We start from the raw sequence: 21,172 nt of genomic DNA on the forward strand, positions 1-21,172 counted from the left end.
TCTTGTCCGAGGCTTGAAGACTCCACCAAATCTATTTAGAAGACTCATCTGTCTTCTCTGCTGCGGCTAAAAGCTGTTTTCAGATGATGCTAACGTCGTGATGATGTGTTTTGGCAGAGGGTCTGGACGAGCTTGTGAAACAGTCGGAGGCGGTCGATGGTGTGCATTTGTTTGAATATTATCCCCTGCACCCGGGAAAACATGTGGTCACCATCACTTGGGGAGGACATCACATCCCGAAAAGGTAAAGAAAAAACGATATCTGGTAAATATTTAATACAGTGTTATGTCTTTTTGTTTAGAAGTTTCCTCTGATCCGGAGAAAAATGAAACATATGGTCTGCAAACTTTTTTTGTGAGGGGTTTCTTTTTTTTTTTTTTTTTTAGTCTGTTATGACTGGTCCTGAAATGTAATTCATCATATTGCCATGATCGTCTCATTTAATACCCGCCCCCCTCTAATGGAGGCTTATTTTATCATAAGCACGGACATGTTGAAAGTCAACATGCCCAATCCTTCTTTTCCCGTCACATCTGTGACCTGGGGGGTCAGAACACCCCCATTCATGTTAGGTGATCAGCCACTCCTGGTGAAATTGGCAGGTTCGACTGACTTAATAATGCATGTCTGTGCTGGATGTTCCTCAGCAAGGGAAACTTCATAGTCATCAACTGCTTTCACACTCCTCCAAACTTTCATTTTTTTTCACAAAAATTAATGAATATTCATCTTCTGCTTGCATACACGGGTGAATATAATATCTATCAGAGTGTGTATGTGGAGCGCCCGCCAGAGCCGTGAGGTACTCTGTACCGGGCCGCTCATTCAAGGGGCAGTGTCATGGCAGCGGTGACCCGCTCCGTGGCCCTGGGCGTCCAATAAAAGGGGGATATTTACAGGGTAAAAATCAAGAGTTTGTAAAGTGTTCGTGACTCCACCTGTGGTTTCTGGTCAGAGGCGACCAGCGCTGCAGTGCAGATCCTCTGGGACTGATGGTGATGCAGCAGAGTTGGAATAGCTCTCCACAGGCAGAGCTTTGTCCCAGGGCAGTGGTTGAAATAAAGAGGTTGTGTTGATAATGAGGATGGATGTAGCAGTGCCGAGTCAGTGTTGTAAGAAGAATTCAGAGGACACAGCTGGGTGTAGTTCCAAAGCTTTACTCACAGTTCTGGTGTACACAGATGCCCGCTTGATGCTGCGTCCTCCAGGTGAGGGGCCCAGTCAACTCCCAGGCAGAGGAAGAACACCCTTCCAGCATTCCCATCAGTATGTGCCTTTCTTGGCCGTCTCACTGTGCAGGCTTTTCTACTTCTCTTCCTTCCCAACACCTCACAGTCAGTCTCCCAGGCCAGTAGCTGCGGACCTTGTTGGATAACGTACTCTCTGCGTTTCCTTGCTCCCTTATGGCTCCTTTCCGGAGAAGGTAACTGTGGCTTGTAGCTAAGGTCCCTAAAGGTGCCTCAACCTTCGGCTTGCTAGTTGGGTTTGATGATGCCTCCACTAGGCTAGGAGGCCGATACCCCTATGCGACCTGATCCCTCCACCCGATGTCCATCAGCGTGGAACGAGCCCCACGGGCAGTATGGCCGCTGCACCGTGCCTCTAGGATCCCTTCCCACTACGGGGAGCTTCCTTCTGTTTCTTTCCTTTCAGCAGCTCCTCCTGACTAGGAGCTGCTCCACACACACATCTGTCCCCTTCTTCCCCTATGGGAAGACTGTTCACGCACGTCCTTCCACTTCTTCCCCTACGGGAAGACTGACTTAACTTCCACTCTATTCTCCCGCTCTAAACCCTCTAGCTCCACCCATCTCCCAACACCTTTTACTACCCGGCAGGGTTGAGATCCTCCTCCCTTGGGGTCCATCCAGGGTGCCCTGCTGCTATAGGGTGTGTGTTGGGTGCAGGTGCTAGTGCTGTTAGGTGCCTCCAACTTACCTGGGAAGTGGGATACCACACCTCTGGGTGAGGAGCAGTACCTCTGTGGCAACTAAACCCTCAGGGGTGCCACATATGTATATATGTGTGTGTATGTATATGTGGCGCCCCTGAGGCTCAGTCGCCACAGAGGTACTGCACCTTCTAAGGTGTAGTTCCCCACCACCTAGGTAAGTTGGGAACTCCTTTCCACACTCCAACACTCACACCCCACACAACAGGGTAGTTCTGCACAACCACATTGCGGCTCAGTGCTTAGAGAGTAGCAGAGCACCTCTGGTGGTTCCCTGCATGGAACACTGGATGTGCTGGGAGGTGGGTGGAGTTGAGATCCATATAAAAGGTTGGGAAGGTGTAGAATTACAGATCCGTCTGGACAGTCAGGAGAGTCTGAGGACGGGTCCGGGGAGAAGGAGTGCTGCAGCTGCCTCAGTGATCTGAGCCAGCTGGCACGGGAAAGGGAAAGAAGGAGAAAGACGTAGAACTGCAACCTAAGCTTCCATAAGAGATAGAAGGAACAGTGCGGAACGAAGGAGTAGGAGAACAGAGAGGAGTTGTGGGTTGGAAGAGGAACCCTGCCTATAGGTTCTCAGCGCAAGGCCGTGCCCGGTCCCCGAGGTTGTATGGACACTTATGGTTCTGCAGCAGACACCGATGGAGTATTTGTCTGTAAATGCACTACTCCCATCTAAGACTTGGGGCACAACAGCAACTGAATAGAGAGCCAGGACTCCGGAGAAGGGAGTCCCCGAGAGAGGCTACAGCTGTCTGCCATACGAGTAGAGTTGTTAGAAACATCTGACAGGAGGAACTTCAGAGTTCCACGGTACTGGAGCTCTTCACACCTTAAGGTGCAATAGAGGAGTCGTTCAGGAAAGGTACATGTTGGCGGAGTGTTGGAGAGGAGAATCCTGACTTGCCCAGGAGGTTGATTGAGTCTCTACCCCGGAGGACACGGCACGGAGGCAGGCACCAGTGTGTACCACGGACTGTGAGTAAAGCTTTGGAACTGCAAGCCCTGGTGTCTTCCATTCATTTGTGCGCTAACACCGTCAGCACCGCTACATCTGAGTACCAACATTCCTCACACCGCCTGTGCCTATCCTCATCTATTGCCATCACACTGCCCTGGGGTTACAGCTTCACCTGTGGGGAGCTACACCATCTATGCTGCAACACACCATCAGCCCCAGAGGATCTGCACGCAGCGTTGGCTTAACATCTTGCTTGCCAAACACCACAGGTGGCGTCACGAACTATCACATAAACTATATTACAAACCACCACTGATTTGGGCGCCCAGGGCCGCGGACCGGGTCACCGCCACTGTGACACCTTTCCCCCTGACACCGGCCCGGTACCGAGTACCCCACAGCCCTGGGAGGGCGACTCATATACAGTATATATACAGTATAATGTGTGTATATATTAAACATAAAACATTATATATTGTGTGTATGCATACAATACATATGTGTTTGTGTATATATACATATATAATATATATGTTGAGCATCTGAAATTTGCAGAATGTATAGTACCTCCATTATACAGGGAAAATCATTAACAAAGCTTTACCGCTGGTCATTATGCTATCACTATGCGAAGGTCACAGCAAAAGTTTTCTCTTACGCAAGTCTCATTCTTGGGGAGTTTTCGAAACCGTTTAGGAATGTGCCTGACATAGAGGTATCTAATGAATATGGTCAGTGTTCACAATAAGGGCTAGGTGTTTAAAACTTTTCTTTTTGCATTTTTTAAATTACTCAGTCGGATATCACAGGTATCATTCTCTCTAATTTATATCAGAAGATATCAGTAAGTGTTGAGGACGGACTGACCGGCGGCACTAAAAGACCGTTAATTGGTAAATGTTTACTGATGGATAGTCGTTTAATAGCCTGTAAAGTTTACACAGGCATACTGCAGTGAACCACGTGTTCCGTTACAGATCTTCAGTGCATCCAGGCTGCCGTGGTTCTCGGCAGCACTTTGCCTGTTTACACAGAAGAAACACCACCACCACCAGGAAAGGGGGAACTTGTGAACAAACAGCATCAAAATAAAGATAGAAAATAAGAAATAATAAAAATAAAAAAGTGTTAAAAATTATATTTTAATGGAACATGACACAAACAATAATATAATACATGCATATTATAAATACAAAGAAGGCACACTAAAAAGTCAGTAAATCAATGAATTGATTAAAAATAATCAATGTAGCACCATATGACACTAAAAAAGCTCACAATAGCCACACTAAATAGGCTCACACAATTCATGTCAAAACAATAGATACTTAGAGTGAATGAAATACCAAGTATATATAACAATGTGAATTAAAAAATAAATCATATAAAATTAATACGTTATGTAAATAAAATCAACAATATTAATTTAATAAATAAAATATCACTGTGATGATAAAACCTAGTGTGCAAAGCATCAATGAATAATATCACAAAAAAATAGAAAAAATTAAAAAAAGTGCACAAGCGCAAATAATTATTCACTCCAGAAGAGCCATGAGTGGCATTATATCATTATGTATATAGCGGTTTATTAATTTTTGATATACTAAAGTGCAACTATGCTGGCTATAAATGCTGCTATATAACTGCAAAGACAATGATGCTGTGATGCAAACAAAGTGGTTAATCAGTGGCATGAAAGTGCACCAGTGCAAGGTAATCACTGTGAAAAAGCCATAGACTTCAGTATAATAGCCGGGATGCACTAATGACAAACAGCGTTCATATGGTATAGTGGCTGTATCAATTTACCTGAGTGTCAGAAGGAGCGGAAAATAATAGCGTGCCTCCAGGACGCGCCCCGACGCGCGTTTCAGATTAAAATCCTTCGTCAGGGGGATTACACAGGCAGACTGCAGTAAACCACGTGTTTGGTTACAGATCTTAACTTCAGCTTGCGACTGGAGCGCATGACGTCACTGCCGTACGCCCCAGGTCACGTGCACGCCGACGTCAGCTGCTAGCCTCTGATTGGCCTGCAAGCGTGTATTGCTGCGCACTAGCCCGATGGGTCTGTGTGCTGTAATACACTTCAGATCAATGATTGTCTGAGGGCGCACATCCAGCTGAAGTATTTGTGATGGCGACCGTGGTAGTTATAACCCTGCTGACAGGGAGTGGGCCCTCCTGCTTGTCTAGGGCCCCAGCACTTTCCCGGGTGCACCAGGTGGTGACGCCGGCCTCGCAGGCAACCAAAGAATAGAAGTTGCACCAAAGCCAGTTTTTCAACTATTCAGTAACTCAATAGCTTAATCTACACTCATTATCAACACACAGCTTTTTGATGACCTTTTGTTGCTGCTGCCCCTGGGGTTCCCTGAGGCTATGCTCACATCGTGTTTTTCTGAGACGCGCATTTATGCTGCTAACTGCAAAAAAAACAAAAAACTTATACTACTAAAGCAGGATGCAACAGGGTGACTATACAACTGAATCCTGCTGCTACTGGCTACCATTGTACCAAAAACAAACACTGCATACATAGAATAAACCAGGATGCTGTTTTTTTTTGCACAATCAGAAAAAAGAAATTTTTTTTTTTTTAATAATTGAAGTTAATGGCATCAAAAACCAATGGTGAAGGCGTTCTCTTTTAGAAGTATATGCTTTGCAGCAGTATAAACTTGTCTTCACTGTACAGAAGAATTATGACGTTAACATTGCTTAGATGTGCAGCATGGGGGCTCAGTGGTTAGCGCTGCAGCTTTGCAGCGCTGGGGTCCGGGGGTCAAATCCTAACAAGGACAACATCTGCAAGGAGTTTGTATGTTCCCCCCATCTTTGCGTGTTTCCTCCGGGTACTCCGGTTTCCTCCCACACTGATAGGGATTCTAGACTGTGAGCCCCAATGGGGACAGAGATGATGTCTGTAAAGCGCTGTGGAATTAATGGCGCTATATAAGTGAGGAAAATGAGGTCAATTCTTATTAAATGCAACCCATAATAAAATGTGAGAACAATACATGCAGAACAATACAATACTGCTGGCTGGGCTGGTCCCGGGTTCCTGAATTAATTTCTTAATTTATGTAGATCGCTGGCCTTGTCACCATGGGATTTGGTAAATTCTTTTTACGTGTACTCTGTTATGGCTTAGTACATTAGAATATGCTGTACAGCGACTCAAGACATTTTATTTCTCTCATTTCAGCCCATTTGAAGTTCACGTGGGACTCGATGCAGGCCCCCAGAAAGTGCGAGCATGGGGCCCTGGGCTCTATGGGGGTGTAGTAGGAAAGTCTGCAGATTTTGTAGTAGAGTCTATCGGCACTGAAGTGGGCACTTTAGGTAAGTTGTAAAGATGTGTGATACAGAGTGCATTATCCCATTTCTATTCTTACAAATAATTATTATATACTGTATATGTGTGTAATATGTATTTTTTATATACTTTGTTGAACAGATGTATATGTATATAATTTAGCATATAGACATAGAAGTAATGCAGTCATCTGTATTTCATGCTGTCTGTGGTTCTGGCACCCTGAAACTGCTCACAGGTTCCTGTTTAATGGGAACTTGTCAAACTGTGGGCAGCATGAATCGCAGCCTGGCTGTACAATTGCAGGAGCATTTCAGAAAAAATATACTTTGAAGATCCGGCCCGGGGACATAGGAATAGACTAGACTAGTCTGCTACCACCCCAGGTTCTTCACATCGCTGCTACAGGTGATTGCCAGGTCTCTCCCTATGTGCACACAAGGAAGAGACCCATCAAACAGCTGCAGCGATGCTGGGCGTAGCGCTAGACGAGCATGGTTATAGTTGGATTGCCAAACTTTATTTACAAGTAAATACCGGCGTGTGAGATAAACACTTACTAGAAAGCAGCAGTAGAATCTCAATATGTACAACTCACCTTAACTCTGCTCATCTCCTTCCTCTCCAAAGACTTCAATAGGCAGCTGTAATATTATCCCTCAATGGACTATCTTGTTTTTACCAAGACAGATTTTAAATATGGTGGGGTTTTTTTTTTTTAAAGAGTGAATGATAAGTGATAAGTTGCAAAGGCAGTGCGTGTGTGTGGGGGGGGGAGTGGCTCATAAGTGGAGAAAGAAGCAGATTTCTATTATGAGATATTACAATGTTTCTTATATTTCTTTGTACTATAGATGTATACAAAGTTTTCTGAAATAACAGCGGAAAAGTAAAATTGAACACTTGAGAAATTCCACATTAGTCTATTTACTATTGAGCTCTGGTATTACCGTGCACGCACAGAATCCCTTTTCACTCCTGTCTCTGCCTTGTTCCTTTATCACTGACGAACAGAAGTCGTTTGGTCTCTTTATGTTCCAAGATATCGATATACAAACAACCAATATCCATTCCATTCCATAAGGCTTTACAACCGGGCACGTTATTCTGCCTTAATCACAACAGTGAAGATGTACAAAAGGCTGCACATATTTCTAATGTGAATGGCCCATTGTGCTGAGGAATTCTGTTGGCAGGAACAATGAAAGCTTTAGATTGTTGTTGTTTTTTTTTTTTTTTTTGCACTCCAGAAAAATCAGAAAATGTATACGGCAATCAAAAAATGCTTGAATTGATGGATAAATAAATTACATTTCTTGGATATCATTAAATCTGATTTTTTTATTTTTTTTTTTGTTAAAGTGGTGATCCGACGCAAAAATAAAATTTGTCATAACCTAATTTTTTTTTTTTTTTCTAATTGCTTTATATTTCTTTTTTTACTTCTTCCTCTTTGATGATGCTTTGTTTGAGTATTCCAGCATGCGCTCGAACACTCAAACAAAATCTTATCATGGGGGAGAAGCTGCGGTCAGCTAAGGCCCCGTTACACATAACGATGTCCCAGCGATCCCACCAACGATCCGACGTGGATGGGATCGCTGGGACATCGTTAGGCTGATCGCTGGTGACCTGTCACATAGACAGACTCATCAGCGATCAGGACTAGTGAGCAAAATGGTATCTAAGGTAAACAGCGGGTTTCTAAGAGCCGCGCGGCTCTTGGATACCTGCTGTTTACCTTAGATACCAGCGTGCTTCGTCGCTGATCGCTGGTCTCTCGCTGCCACACGTAGCGATGCGTGCTGGCCAGCTGGAGACCAACGATCAAAAAATGTCCCAGGACGATCCTGCACGATCAGCGATACCCAGTGGGGGGGGGGGGGCAGTCGCTGACGTGTGTCACACACAGTGATGTCGCTAGCGTGATTGCTGTCTGTGACGGGGCCTTTACGCAGCCTTTTCCTCCTCCCTGAAAGGAAGTATCATCAGTGATCTCTGTTTCAGGAGCTAATCTAGTCCTTGTTCTACTTGGCATGTGTCAGTTGTCAATTCTGATATATGCTCAGTAGATACTTGTCACTGTGCACCCTTCTTCTCGGTGCACAGTGACAGTGCGCTCACTTGCTGGCTCACATCAGAAATGACAAGCCTGTAATAGAGAATGCACTGTCAGTGTGCATTGTAAGAATACCTGGTGTGCAGAGACAAACGTCTTCCTGTGCAAGTGACGTCACTGGTGATCAGGTAGCACATGTGTTGAAGCATCGTAATGAGAATTTATAGGGCATATCTGAAAAGAAAATTGACCACCAAAACCTACCAAGATTAAAATAAAAACATGGCAGAAAGTATAAATAATAGAGAACACACAGAAGTGCTAGATTGCAGAAACTAAGTTATTTCTCACGAAAAGAACAAAGTTCTTGCACACCAGCAACCCTATTCCCATTGCCGTTTTATGGCTGCTATGATTATAGTTATGCTCAGGAGAGTAAATATAACATATTTTTTACTTAAAAATGGCAACTACAATTGCATATAATGTTTATTATATCTTCCAAATGCTGCAAAAGCTATGAGTTTTTGCAATACATTGTATTACTTTATTTTGCTTAATTCTTTCTCAAACATGCTGTAGTGCGTTTTCAATGACTAATTCACGTTCTTTTAGAAGCTGCTTTCAACTGCTGCCCAGCAATGATCCACACATTAAAAAAGTCTCTGTATGAATAATGGGAAGTCCACCGTCTGAGTACAGGGGGTGAGGACGAGCATAGCGGCTTGGACCAGGAAAGTCCTATGCACAGACTTTTTGGCTTTTACTGAGGGCTAAAAAGGAGAAGGAAACAATTCCTGAAGGCTAATAATAAAAAAAAAAAAAAAAAAGTTTAGCTGCTCTTTGATAAGACAAAACTCATTTGTAAGCATGTTACAAATACATATGTAGAAATACAGTTCATGGAAGGCACCATGAGAGTGCCTACAGTATGTAACATTCCAAATATATAATTATTTGGAATCGCTCGGATGTTTAGTGAAAGTTTTGTTTTTTTGTTTTTTTTTTGTTTTTTTTAAATCTAGACTTACAATATTCTCTGTTAAGAAAAGGAAGGTTCTAGGAAATCAATATACCTATTAGAAGAAAGTGTAATGGAGAATAAACCATGGACCCGTGTTACCAGAGATGCCCCCGGGCCAGCTAAAAAAAATACTTAATATTCTGATTTTTATGAAGTCTGACACATGGTCTCATGCCAGCTCCAAATAACACAAAATCTATCACTATTCCTATCCCCCCAGGCCTATGATCAAAGTGCAAACCCCTCAACCTTTGCCAAAGCCAGGATTGTGGCGTAACGTATAATATATTTAATTTGATACCTGCCCCTAGCATAATGGTGCACTGAATCTATCCATGTCCAGTAGAGCCAGTGTCTGCTTTTGATTTCAGTCCACTCCTGGTCACGATGTAATCTGGTCTATTATTTCAGAATACCTTGGTGCATGATAATTTAATAAATGTAGCCGACCTCTAGGGGCCGCCAGCCATGGAAAAGACATTTAAAAGAGCTGAAATCTACTGTAGTGAAAAAGTACTACAACAGAGAACCCTTGTAAGTGTTTGTAGTCTAAGGGTTGGTCCCATTGTTTAGTTTCTGAAATGCACAGCTCCCCAGTCTCCCTACGCCCTGGCTCCTTGGAGGACGGGCACTCCTGCTTGAGTGTCAGCTTAGGTCAGCAGCATCATTGTGCTCCCGGCTCAATCTCTCCACTCTCAAAAGTACAATAGGACTGGAGCTGACAAGATACTAACTGCATGCTCCAGAAATCACAGTGCAACGCTTACAAGCTCAATAGGATGGTGCTTGTAAGCACTGCCCCTGTTTGGATATCCATGCTCGTTGCTGATCCCTTTTGGCACTGAGCTGTAAATAAACACACAGAAGAGCAAGGGATGGGAGGAAGAATGGAGGCAGGGAGAAATGGCGAGTAGTGATGATTGAGCGAGCTCGGATACAGTGTTGTTGAGCATGCTCGTGTGCTATTAGAGTGCTTCAGTGTGCTCGAATACTATGTTGAGTCGCCGTAGCTGCATGTCTTGCGGCTGTTCAAACAGGCAATCCCTGCATGTGTTGTGGCTGTCAAACAGCCGCGAGACATGCAGCCACGGCGCCTCGAAAATAGTCACTCTACATTCACTCTATTAGCACTCGAGCATGCTCAGATAACGCCTCATCCAAGCACGGTCGCTCATCGCTAATGGCGAGTAAATTGCAATGTTGCTTAATTTCATACAGTCTACCATTTTTTTACCTAATTTTAGCCTAAAAATAACCCCTTCTAAAATGAAATTATTTGTAGTAAAGAAAAATGGAAAGGAGCTATGCGTGTCTAACGGACCAGAAATTATTAGCAAATCTATGAAACCATAGTTGTGATGTAAAATATGTCTGTTTAGGCTCATCTGTAGAGGTGAATGTACTAGGCTTCAGGTCCAAGTGGACACACAGACACAAGGCGTCGGTGCAGCTGACAGGAAGGCACATGGGGGCTAGTAATGAGTGATAAGTAATGTAAGAAAGGTGGTAGATTTAGCTCGAATATACGCGTGTCCAGTCTGGTTCCTGAGCAATCCACTCACTAAAGCATGTGAGGTATCAAGCAGCTTTGCTCAAACTGCTGAAAAGAGGTTTTTCAATCCAGAAAAGTGAATTAAAAGTAAAATATCTTGATTGTGACTTCATTAAAATAGTAGCAGGGGCATAAGAAATATCTGATGCGTTTCAAGTCTGGCTAGCTCTTAATCGTAGAGTCAGCCAGACTCAAAAGGCGTCAGATGGTTTTTTATGCCCCTGCTAATTTTTTTATTAAGTCACAATAAAGAATTTTGCTTTTTAATTCGCTTTGCTGGACTGAAAAACCTCTTTTTTCATCATTTTGAAACTCAAGACCAGTAGTACAGGTGCAGTGAAGTAAAGCATGGAGGATTGCAGAACCAAAATGTTGGCGCCCAAATGGTAAAGCTACCAAACACAATACACTAGAGTCTTAATCCCAAGGCACAGGTGTGCGTGTGTGTGTCAAGGGGCCTTATATAGGTCTAGGGACATGATGATGTCATTGATTCACGCAGGGTAACTTGCAAAACCCGACGTGGAGCACAACCAAAGGCAGCGGACCCAGAGAACAAATTCTCTTGGTACCCAAGGCTAAGATTTCTGAAAATGCCTCACCACCAGTCATGATGACTGTCAAATTCTACTACTGATAATGTCATACGCAGTCCTTGTCCCTCTATTTTCATCCCATTCCTCGTGACCAGTGCTGAATGCAGGGCCCAGATGGAAACCTTATAACCTATCTGTATTGGGGTCCACTAGCGCTCCATCCCGTACCTCTCATATAATCCTGGCAAGCACCAATGGGAACAGTAGGTGCCTATTGCTCAGGTGAGGCTATTCTATACCTACGTTACTAACAAATAGGGCTCCTCAATGGTACCCTATGCGGCTGCCTACTGAGCCAACCCCTTTAGCCCTGCCCTGTATTACCGTAACTTTTTTTTTCCATCAGTTAACAGAACTGAAATTAATACAACATATAATGTAATAGTCTTTCAGACAATCATTGATTATAAAATCCGAAAATGGTTTCCCGGGATCCCGTTTATGAAACACGGGAGTGGTCATTCAAAGTAGAACATGTACAAACACTATATACATTATATTTTAAGTTTAGACAAAGCTGGGACTGTTGGCTGTTTATACGTCCTGCCAACAAATTCCACAGCTTTTCATGTTTGCTAAATTGATGAAAACCAAACCAGGAGATTTATTCTATAAGCCAGAGGACTTCAGGATACTTAACGTAACAACAATGTAATCCACCAAGTATTCCTTAGCAAGTCACAAAGGCCTCTTTTTTTTTTTTTTTTTTTTTTTTTTTTTTTGTTTTAAATCTAATTGTGCTCCACGTCTTTTTCTAAAAACATACAGACTTGCCAAACTGCATTTTTTTTGTGTTTTAGAGACTACGGAAAGTTTTTCTGTGAAGGTCGGGAAATGTTTTGGAATGCACTGGAAAGTTTATTATATTATTACACCGCTGTTATTCAAGGCCACACGTGTTTGAATACTATTAGTACTGTTTACATCTTGTAATTGGCTATACGTTGTAGTTAGGCCAGGTAGGACTGGGTTAAAGCCTAACAATGCAGGTCTTAATTAGATCCACTGCTGGATGTTGAGCAGACTGGAGTGGGTTGCTTGAAGCTGGTGAATAACCAGCCAAAATGTTAGTTGTAGCCAGGATTTCTCTTTGAATGGAGACTGCATCGGTTAGCTAGGAAAGCTGAGCAGTCTGCACATGTTTGGACCAAACCACATTACCTGTGTGAAAACTGAAAGTGTGGATCCCTACAACGTCTAGCATATGGCTATGTATAACAATACCTGTGCATGCATCCACCGTTGGTCACAATGACATCTACTGCATGGTGTACTTTTTTTTTTTTTTTTTTTTCTTTTGTCCTCGGCTGGAGTAGCATTTCTGGCATGGCACAAGGAGGTGCATGCCAATCAGAAACTGCGCCAAAATAATTAAGCGGTGTGTGCCTCTTAATAAATTTGGTGCTTTGTCATCTAGCAAAACTGGCCACTGTACTTAAGCAGTGTCCCATTTTTGGACACCACTCTTGCTAGCATGTGTGGTTAAAGAAATAGTAGAAATAGTGTAAAATATGAGTTTCTAGAAAATCAAATTAATACAGGCAACAACTATCTTTTCATTGTTATTATTTTGACCTACAGTATCTAAAAAAAAAAAAAAACTACATATTTTTTGTCTTTTTGGATTGTTGTTGGATCACTCTTATTTGGGACACGTCTGAAGGTAATGAACCTTATGGCAAAGCTTGAATAAGGGCCGTGTCTTAGTGCTGCCTTTTGGCACCATAACCCCCAACTATCTGGGGCTGATGTCTTTACCCCCAATGTTGTTTATATTGCCATAGTTTTTATTTCCTAAATCCTTGATGATTTAGGTCCAGGGTTGTCTTTTTCTGTTTTTCTCCTGGACAACTTATTGTAAAAATCACAGACGGAGAACAATTACTCTTTCGCTGTTAGCAAATTTCAGATTTTGATGGGGGTTTTTTTGGGCATTCTGCAGGTTTTGCTATTGAAGGTCCCTCTCAAGCAAAGATAGAGTGTGATGATCAGAGTGATGGATCTTGCGATGTCAAGTATTGGCCGAAGGAACCTGGTGAATATGCTGTTCACATCATGTGTGATGATGAAGACATCAAGAATAGTCCATACATGGCCTACATCCAGCCTGCATCTGGGGATTTTAACCCAGATAAGGTAAGTAGTTTTATTGTAATTTCAAAATCAAACTTTTTGGTTAACAGAGAACACAGTGTTACAATTGCACATTCATTTATTATGGCCCAAAGCCCATTTTTCTGACGTCTGTTATATAATTATTTATTTTAAGGCACTTCCTTTTGGAATGTACTCCTTGTCTGTTCCTGCTTCCTTTCTGTATTGTTGGTATATTTAAATATACTTTTAGGCTGTGCGGCAGTAACTCACTTAGGTCATTGCGTAAAAAAAAGCACCTGTTACTCTCTTTATATATTGCAAATGAGTATTATATCTAATGCTAAAGGAGAAAAAAAATCTCTCCTTAGGTATATTTATATACTTTATATGGCCATTTCTCCAAAGTATCCCGAGAGCAGCTCGACATCGGGCTGCATGTTGCTCATGCTACTCTGAGCAGCCTTCATGTCCTAAACATACTGCCATGGCCTGTAGCGTCTCTGGATTTGTCTCCTATCGATCCCATTTGGAACGTCCATTGGTCAGCAATTGCAAAGGAAACTGCCAGCAGAGGATTTTGAAGATTTGCCCAAATGTATTCAGTGCGACAGATAACCATTAAAGGTATCCTGTCTGCACAATTTTGTAATGTGAAGTATAGACATGGCTGTAATGGTGCTGTAATACTGATTGCATTGATACATTTGGTGAAGAAATCCGCTTTGTGATTCTTCTTTAATCACCATTTGACATTTTCTGATGATCAGATTTCGGTGCACAGGAGCCAGACTGTGCACTGGGTCTTCTCCTCCCTGTGTGTGATTCCCTGACCTCTCTGCCTGCCTCCGGTCTGTGAATGATCTGGCTCCTCTGTCTGAAATCTCAGCAGTGACCGGTCAAAGACTGAAGGTAGCGGAGATGCTGGTTATCGCAGAAAGGGAGGAGATCCAGTGCACAGTTAGGCCCCTGTGCACCGAAATCCGATTAGCAGGAAACTTCAAATGATCAAAGAACAACAACAAAGCGGATTTCTTCACCAATGGTATCGATTTGATCAGCATTACAGCCATGTCTTTATCTTACATTACAAATTTGATCTGACAGGTTCACATTAATAACATTAAAGGGTTGTAAGTTCAGGGATTTCTACACGTGGTGCTCAGGGTCGATACTAAATAAATCAATGGTTTTTAAAGTTGTGCTTCAATTTTTAAATTTTCATATTGCTACATCCTGCGATTTCGATACTTCCACAGGTTTTCCATCTTGGTGTTGCAATTTAATTGTTGGAGAGTGTATGTATATACATAACAATATCACTGGTGTATAGTACTGCTGACTTGTCAATGAGCTCTATAATTAGTATCTAGCACATTCTTGGGTTGCTATTCAAGATCCAATATACCGTATATATTTTTTTTTTTCTTGCGATGTCTAATATTTAACAAGGGATTGTCTGAAGAGGACTGGATCCTAAATTTCCTATAGTGAGATTAATAAAGCAGTGTATGGGCTTTTATTGACGTCTCCGTGAGCAAAGCCTCTCTAGGAGTAACATCTGTTGAGTTGTGGTCTCGCTTGTAAGCCGACGTCTATGCATTTGTAATGAATGTATGGGCTTGTTCAAGTTTTCCACGTGTGATGTCACCTATGCCTGTGGGGGATAGAAATGTTTTTTTCATAAAAATCTTTATGCTGTACATTGCAAATCTTATACGTACAGCTAACTGAGCAACATGCGGCCAAGCTCGCCTCCGAGACAGGAAATGTTTTGGAACGGTCCCGACTAGAACATTGACTGCTCCGTCTGTAACTCAATACTTCTGCCAAGTGCAGGTTTCCAGTGAAGCATTAAATTGTCAGCTACCTTGTAATCTATGAATAATTTCATTCAAACATTCATAGTAGAGATTCCCTTATGTTGAGGAAGAAATAGGTCTTTAAGGGGGAGTCTGTCAAACTGATCGCCACCTCCATTCTGCATAAACTGAAGGGTGCACCCTGGGTGTTGCCAAGAGGCTCAGTGCACCATTCCGCCCACTCTTTTGCATGTCACCACCTTCCTTATAATTGACATTGATGGCATGCCTGAAGGAAGCATTGTTGGTAGAGAAATCACAGGCAACTCAACGCTGTCAATCATAAGGAAGGTGGGGACATGCCAAACAAGTGAGCGGAATGGTCCACTGATCCTCTTGGCCACACCCAGGGTGCACCCCTCAGTTTCCGCAGAAAAAAGACAACGATCAATTTGAAAAACTCGCCTTAAAGACCTATTTTCCACAAAAACGTTTCCTCTTTTTTTTCTCCTCCATCACGGGTGAAGGAGGTGAGGGCATGTAAAACCTGTGCACTGAGCCTCTTTGCCATACCCCAGGGTGCACCGAGCACCTTAATTGGCATCCTTGATTTAACTTCAGATTCCGCAGAACGTTGGAAGTGATTAAAGTACTATTCGTAAATTTGCAGTTTTTTTTAAGTTTCTTTTCTTTTTTTTTTATCTTGTGATATTCATTGGTAATTTTTGCACCAAATTCTTAAAAATGGCGCAGGTAGTTAATGAATATTTTTTTTCAAAAATCCTTTTTTTTCTTTTTAGCATAAAAAGTCACGTGTTCTGCATAAGTGTTGCAAAATTGACAAAAGAAATAAAAAAAAAATTCAGGTGTGACTAAAAGGACTCTCAAGCACTGGAGTAAATTTGTACAAAAAACTATTGACTTTATAAAAAGTTACGATTGATAAATTGACAGAAAACATCTGGAAACCCCAAACCAAGGCCTGAATGGTGTATATATATAAAAAAAAAAAAAAAAAAAAAAAATCAGGCAAACACCGTGAAAATGGAACGTGAAAAGTGAGCAAAAAACGCCAAAAACAAAATGATAAAAAAGCGCAAATTCAATAATGAATCCGGCCCTCCAGCTGTGGTTTTTATAGGAGCTATATCCCCTAAAAGGCTCTGTGCTTTGATTATACTGTAATTTTAAGTGGACAGAATTCCTTAAGTTTTGGGAAATTTCTGTTTTTCCCTAAGAAAATTGGGGCAAGCCCTGTCAAAGTTGCAATTTTATACTTGGTGATTGTCACCCATCTTTCCCAGTAGTAAATGAGAAATTTATAGAAATGCTAGATCCATGACATGTTGGATATCCATGTGGCCTGACGCACCCCATTTACTTTATTGGGGTCCATTGGGCTTCTGCCATGGGACTGGCAGTTTTACCAGAATTTGCATTTGTAAATTTTAAAGTATGTATTTTTGCTTTTATTTTGCAGGTTAAAGCATACGGTCCCGGGCTGGAGAAAACTGGATGCATTGTTAACAATCCTGCAGAATTTTACGTAGATCCAAAAGACGGTGGGATGGCGCCTTTAAAAATTTTTGCCCAGGTAGATCTAAAAATAAGACGAACACAATACAAATATATAAGCTTTGGAAAAGGGGATAAAGACTGGAGTTTAAGGAATTCCAGTCTGATGAATTGACCTCTCGTGGAGACCTCCGGGGTATATAATGGCTCACTGTGCTCCTCAGACTGTGGGGTCTCGGCTGAGCTTCTCTTGGCGACCACACAATCCCAGACAGGCTGAACTTTCTTTCCATCAAACCAAATGACTCCACTTGGCAGCTTTCTCCTGGAATGACTGCACATTACGCACCGACTCAATATATGCTGAGCTTGTCTTTTTTTTCTAAGAAAAATAAAGTGATGAAACTATAAAACTTTAGACTTAGCGACAAGCATTAGTACATAGATGCTGAGGCATACATGACCCTGACTCGGGCAAATAAAAACATATGTTCTGACTCGTTTCCACTTATACCGGGGATTTTATTATTTATTTTTACCAGGATGTTGAAGGCAGTCCCGTGGATATTAACACAAAGTCTAAACCAGATGGCACGTATGTCTGCTCGTACAATCCCGTGAAGCCCATTAAACATACTATTGCTGTCACATGGGGTGGTGCGAGTGTACCCAGCAGCCCGTTCAGGGTAAGTTTTGTTATATACTTTTTTTTTTTGTTTTTCTTTACTTTTATTCGTATTAGATTTATTATGTATTGGTATTATTTTTCTTGTGTAGCTCTGTCCATTTCATCCTTCAGAAGCTGTGCTAGTGCAACATAAAAATGCAAAATGCTAAAATAAAAAATACCGTAATAATAAAAATAAACTAGAATTTCTGTCTGTAAAAAGCGCTCGGCCCTTTTTTTTTTTTTTTTTTTCTTTTTTTTTATGGGATTCGTTAATTACATATTTTTATTGATTGCAAGAATTTATAGAAATGTATAACATCTATTTTGGCATTAGTTACTTGTTAGAATAAGCTGATCGCAATGTTTCTAACCTACTGGGACCCCAATGATCAGAAACCTGGCGGTAAGTTTTCAATTTCTGTGTAGAATAACTACAGGGAAAATTAAACATTATACAGATCCCATTTTAGATTTAATGGGTTGACAGATCATCTGGAACAAGAGACCTATTTTCTAACTTCTCTCCATTCTGTCTGAGAGATCCTGATAGGAGGACCCCCCTCTATTAACTTTCTAATAGAGTAAATAAAATAGGTTTTGTATACTGAACAATGGGTTGCTTGGTTAAGGGAACTATGAACGTGTCCTCCTTGTACTGCTTTTTCTCTGTAGGACCCTGACATGTACAGCAGTGATGAGCGAACGTGCTGGGATAATGTGTTTTCTCAGCATGCTCGTGTGCTAAGAGTGTTTTTGGCGTGCTCGAATAATATATTCAAATCCCTGCGTCTGCATGTCTCGTGGCTGTCCAACAGTACAACACATGCAGGGCTTGCCCAACAAACTGGTAATCCCTGCATGTGTTGCTGCTGCGAGACTTGCAGCCTCGGGAAATCAAACATATATTTCGAGGATGCCGAAGACACTTGGTTAGCACCCGAGCATGCTTGGATAACACCCTATCCGAGCACGTTCGTGGATCAGTCACCCTCACCCAGGGCAGCGGGGTTCTCGGAGCCGGGCCCGGTGGATTTCATTGGGAGATGTCACGGTAGCTGTGACCCGGTCCGTGGCCCTGGGCGTCCATTGTAAAAGGGGAATGTTGAACGTGTGGATGATGATTAAAGTTTGAGTGAATCATTCGTGACGCCACCTGTGGTGTTCGGCAATGAAGATGTTAAGCCGACGCTGCAGACAGCTCCTCTGGGACAGATGGTGTGGTGCAGCAATGATGTTGTGGCCCTCCACAGGTAGGGCAGTAGTCCCAGGGAAGAATAGGTGAAGAGATAGGGAGGAGACGTAGATGGTGCGGGTCAGGCACAGCGATGTAGCAGTGCTGAGTGTGTTGGCGCAGGAATAAGTGGAGGACACCAGGGCATGCAGTTCCAAAGCTTTACTCACAGTCTGTTGTGCCTACAGGTGCCTGCCTCCGTGCCGTGTCCTCCAGGTCAGGGGCTGAGCCAACCTCCAGGCAAGATGAAGTACTCCGTTCCACTACTCCGCCAACATATGTGACTTTTCTGAACGTCTCCCTCCTTAGCGCTCGTAGTGAAGTACTCACAGTACTGAGTTACACTGGAGTTCCTCCTTTCTGATGTTCTTAGAACTCTGTACGGCAGACAGCTGTAGCCTGCTTCGGGGACGCCTTACTACTGAGTCCCGGCTCACTCTCGTTGCTGTTGTGCCCCCTAGTCTTGTGTGGGAATAAAGTGGTGACAACTTCTATTCCTCCCGTGTCTGTCGCAGGACCATTAGTATCCATACAACCTCGGGGACCGGACCCCGGCCTTGTGCTGTGAACTTGAGGAAGGGCTCTGCTCTAACCCTAATCCTTAGTTATCTTCTTCTCCTTACGTTCCGTACAAATCAATCTTTCTTATGGAGAATTAGGCGTTCTGAATATCTCTTTCCTGTGCCAGCGGACTTAGGTCACTGAAGTCTGCTGCAGCACTTCCTTCATCCATCCCACTCAGGGGATCCTCTCTCTGACTCTTAGTCAGACTGACTCACTGACTCCTCATGAACTCCCGCTCTCTTGTGCAGACTAAGCTCCACCCACCTCCCAGCACTCTCTGTTCCAAGCAGGGAGCCACCAAAGGTGCTTTGCTACACTACTATGTTGTGTGGGATGCAGGTGTTGGAGTGTGGTCAGGTGTCTCCACCTTACTTGAATGGTGGGAGGCCACACCTCAGGAGGAGGTGCAGTACCTCTGTGGCGACTGAACCCTCAGGGGCGCCACATTCACTCATTACTAATGTACATACATTACATAAGCAAGTCACTCTCCACAAGGAGAAACGTTACCCCTGACACCTCAATCCTGAGCCTCTCACCTAGCCAAATCAGATCTCATACTTGGCGCTGCTGAGTGGCAAAACCCCGAAACAGTGTCTGCAAATTGAGATTCTGGTTTGGCTTTTATCCTAAGTTATACTGCAAGGCATCGTTAAAAGTCTATAATGACTTGTAGGATCACTGCTTCCAACAGGTGGCGCTGTAGAGATCTATTATTCCTCTCTAAAGAGGTAATTTGCATAGACAAGCTAATAACTTCAGTGCATGTTGTGTAATACGTCAAAACCCCTGCATTATTGCTACAAAGCACATAAAGGCCTGCATACACGTTAGATAAGTCAGCAATCCGCCAATCAGCTGGCCATCTAATGTGCATTGGGGCCACCCGACTGTCCGCCAACCAACTGTGTCAGGGGACAGAAGGATCGGGAGGTTGGATTTCAAGTGATTTAGGCTAGTTTCACACTAGCATTCTCGGGCGCAGCGCATGGCCGCCGCTAAGTTCTGCCCCCAGCCGCGCCCCCTCCGGTCAGTTCCTCCTCTGATCTCATGATGTTGCGTGTGATCAGCGTACCCTATATTTAGCGTGGGGTACGCTGACCGTGCGCTGGTAAGATTTTGCTGGTGCTGCGCCCAGTGCACAAAAACACGCTCTGTTGCATTTTTGTGCGCTGGGCGGTCAGCGTACCCAACGCTAAATATAGGGTATGCTGAGCGCATGCAGTGTCATGCGATCAGAGGAGGAACTGACCAGAGGGGGCGCGGCCGGGGGCGGAGCTTAGAGGCGGCCCTGCGCCCGAGAACGCTTGTGTGAAACTAGCCTTACCATTTTGGTTTATGGGCAGAAAAGTTACGGCCATATGACTTTGGCAGCAGCTCTTTCATGGAGAACATAGGAGAACTCAGACGAGTGTTCCTGTGCATGGGGGATAATTCAGCTGATGGCTATTTAATGTGTGTGGCCACTTTACAGCCTTACTGGCCACCAGGATGATATGAGCTGAGGTTTGTGGTAGGGGCACAAACAAAACAGCCCAAATGCAAATTTATAGGTGGTAGCTTTCCTAACCCTCTTTTTTTTTTTTAGTGCACTAGAAACCACTTGTCATCTGTTTGTCACTTAGGTGAATATTGGGCAAGGTAGTCACCCACAAAAGGTGAAGGTGTTTGGCCCAGGCGTGGAGAAGACTGGTCTGAAAGCAAATGAACCAACGCACTTCACAGTTGATTGTACAGAGGCTGGGGAAGGTAACTAATTTTTCTTATCTACTACACGATTTATAGTTTTCATAACTGACCTAGTTTATTATGGAAAGTCTATATTATTAT

The 21,172-nt window shown here is 43.1% G+C and overlaps 1 protein-coding gene across 4 annotated transcripts in view; it reads left to right on the forward strand.

The window, feature by feature from the left end:
* FLNB (filamin B) overlaps positions 1-21,172 on the forward strand; it is a 251,435-nt gene that overhangs the window by 132,606 nt on the left and 97,657 nt on the right. For all 4 annotated transcript variants that reach the window (XM_073563895.1, XM_073563896.1, XM_073563897.1 and 1 more), the window contains exons 10-15: positions 118-244; positions 6,125-6,261; positions 13,409-13,602; positions 16,843-16,956; positions 17,420-17,563; positions 20,968-21,091. In XM_073563895.1, the coding sequence (XP_073419996.1) occupies positions 118-244; positions 6,125-6,261; positions 13,409-13,602; positions 16,843-16,956; positions 17,420-17,563; positions 20,968-21,091 (840 nt within the window). The remainder of the gene's footprint in view (positions 1-117; positions 245-6,124; positions 6,262-13,408; positions 13,603-16,842; positions 16,957-17,419; positions 17,564-20,967; positions 21,092-21,172) is intronic.

This window comes from Dendrobates tinctorius, unplaced genomic scaffold, assembly GCF_039654945.1.
Source record: "Dendrobates tinctorius isolate UK_male_01 unplaced genomic scaffold, ASM3965494v1 ptg000406l, whole genome shotgun sequence".
Lineage (NCBI taxonomy): Eukaryota > Metazoa > Chordata > Amphibia > Anura > Dendrobatidae > Dendrobates > Dendrobates tinctorius.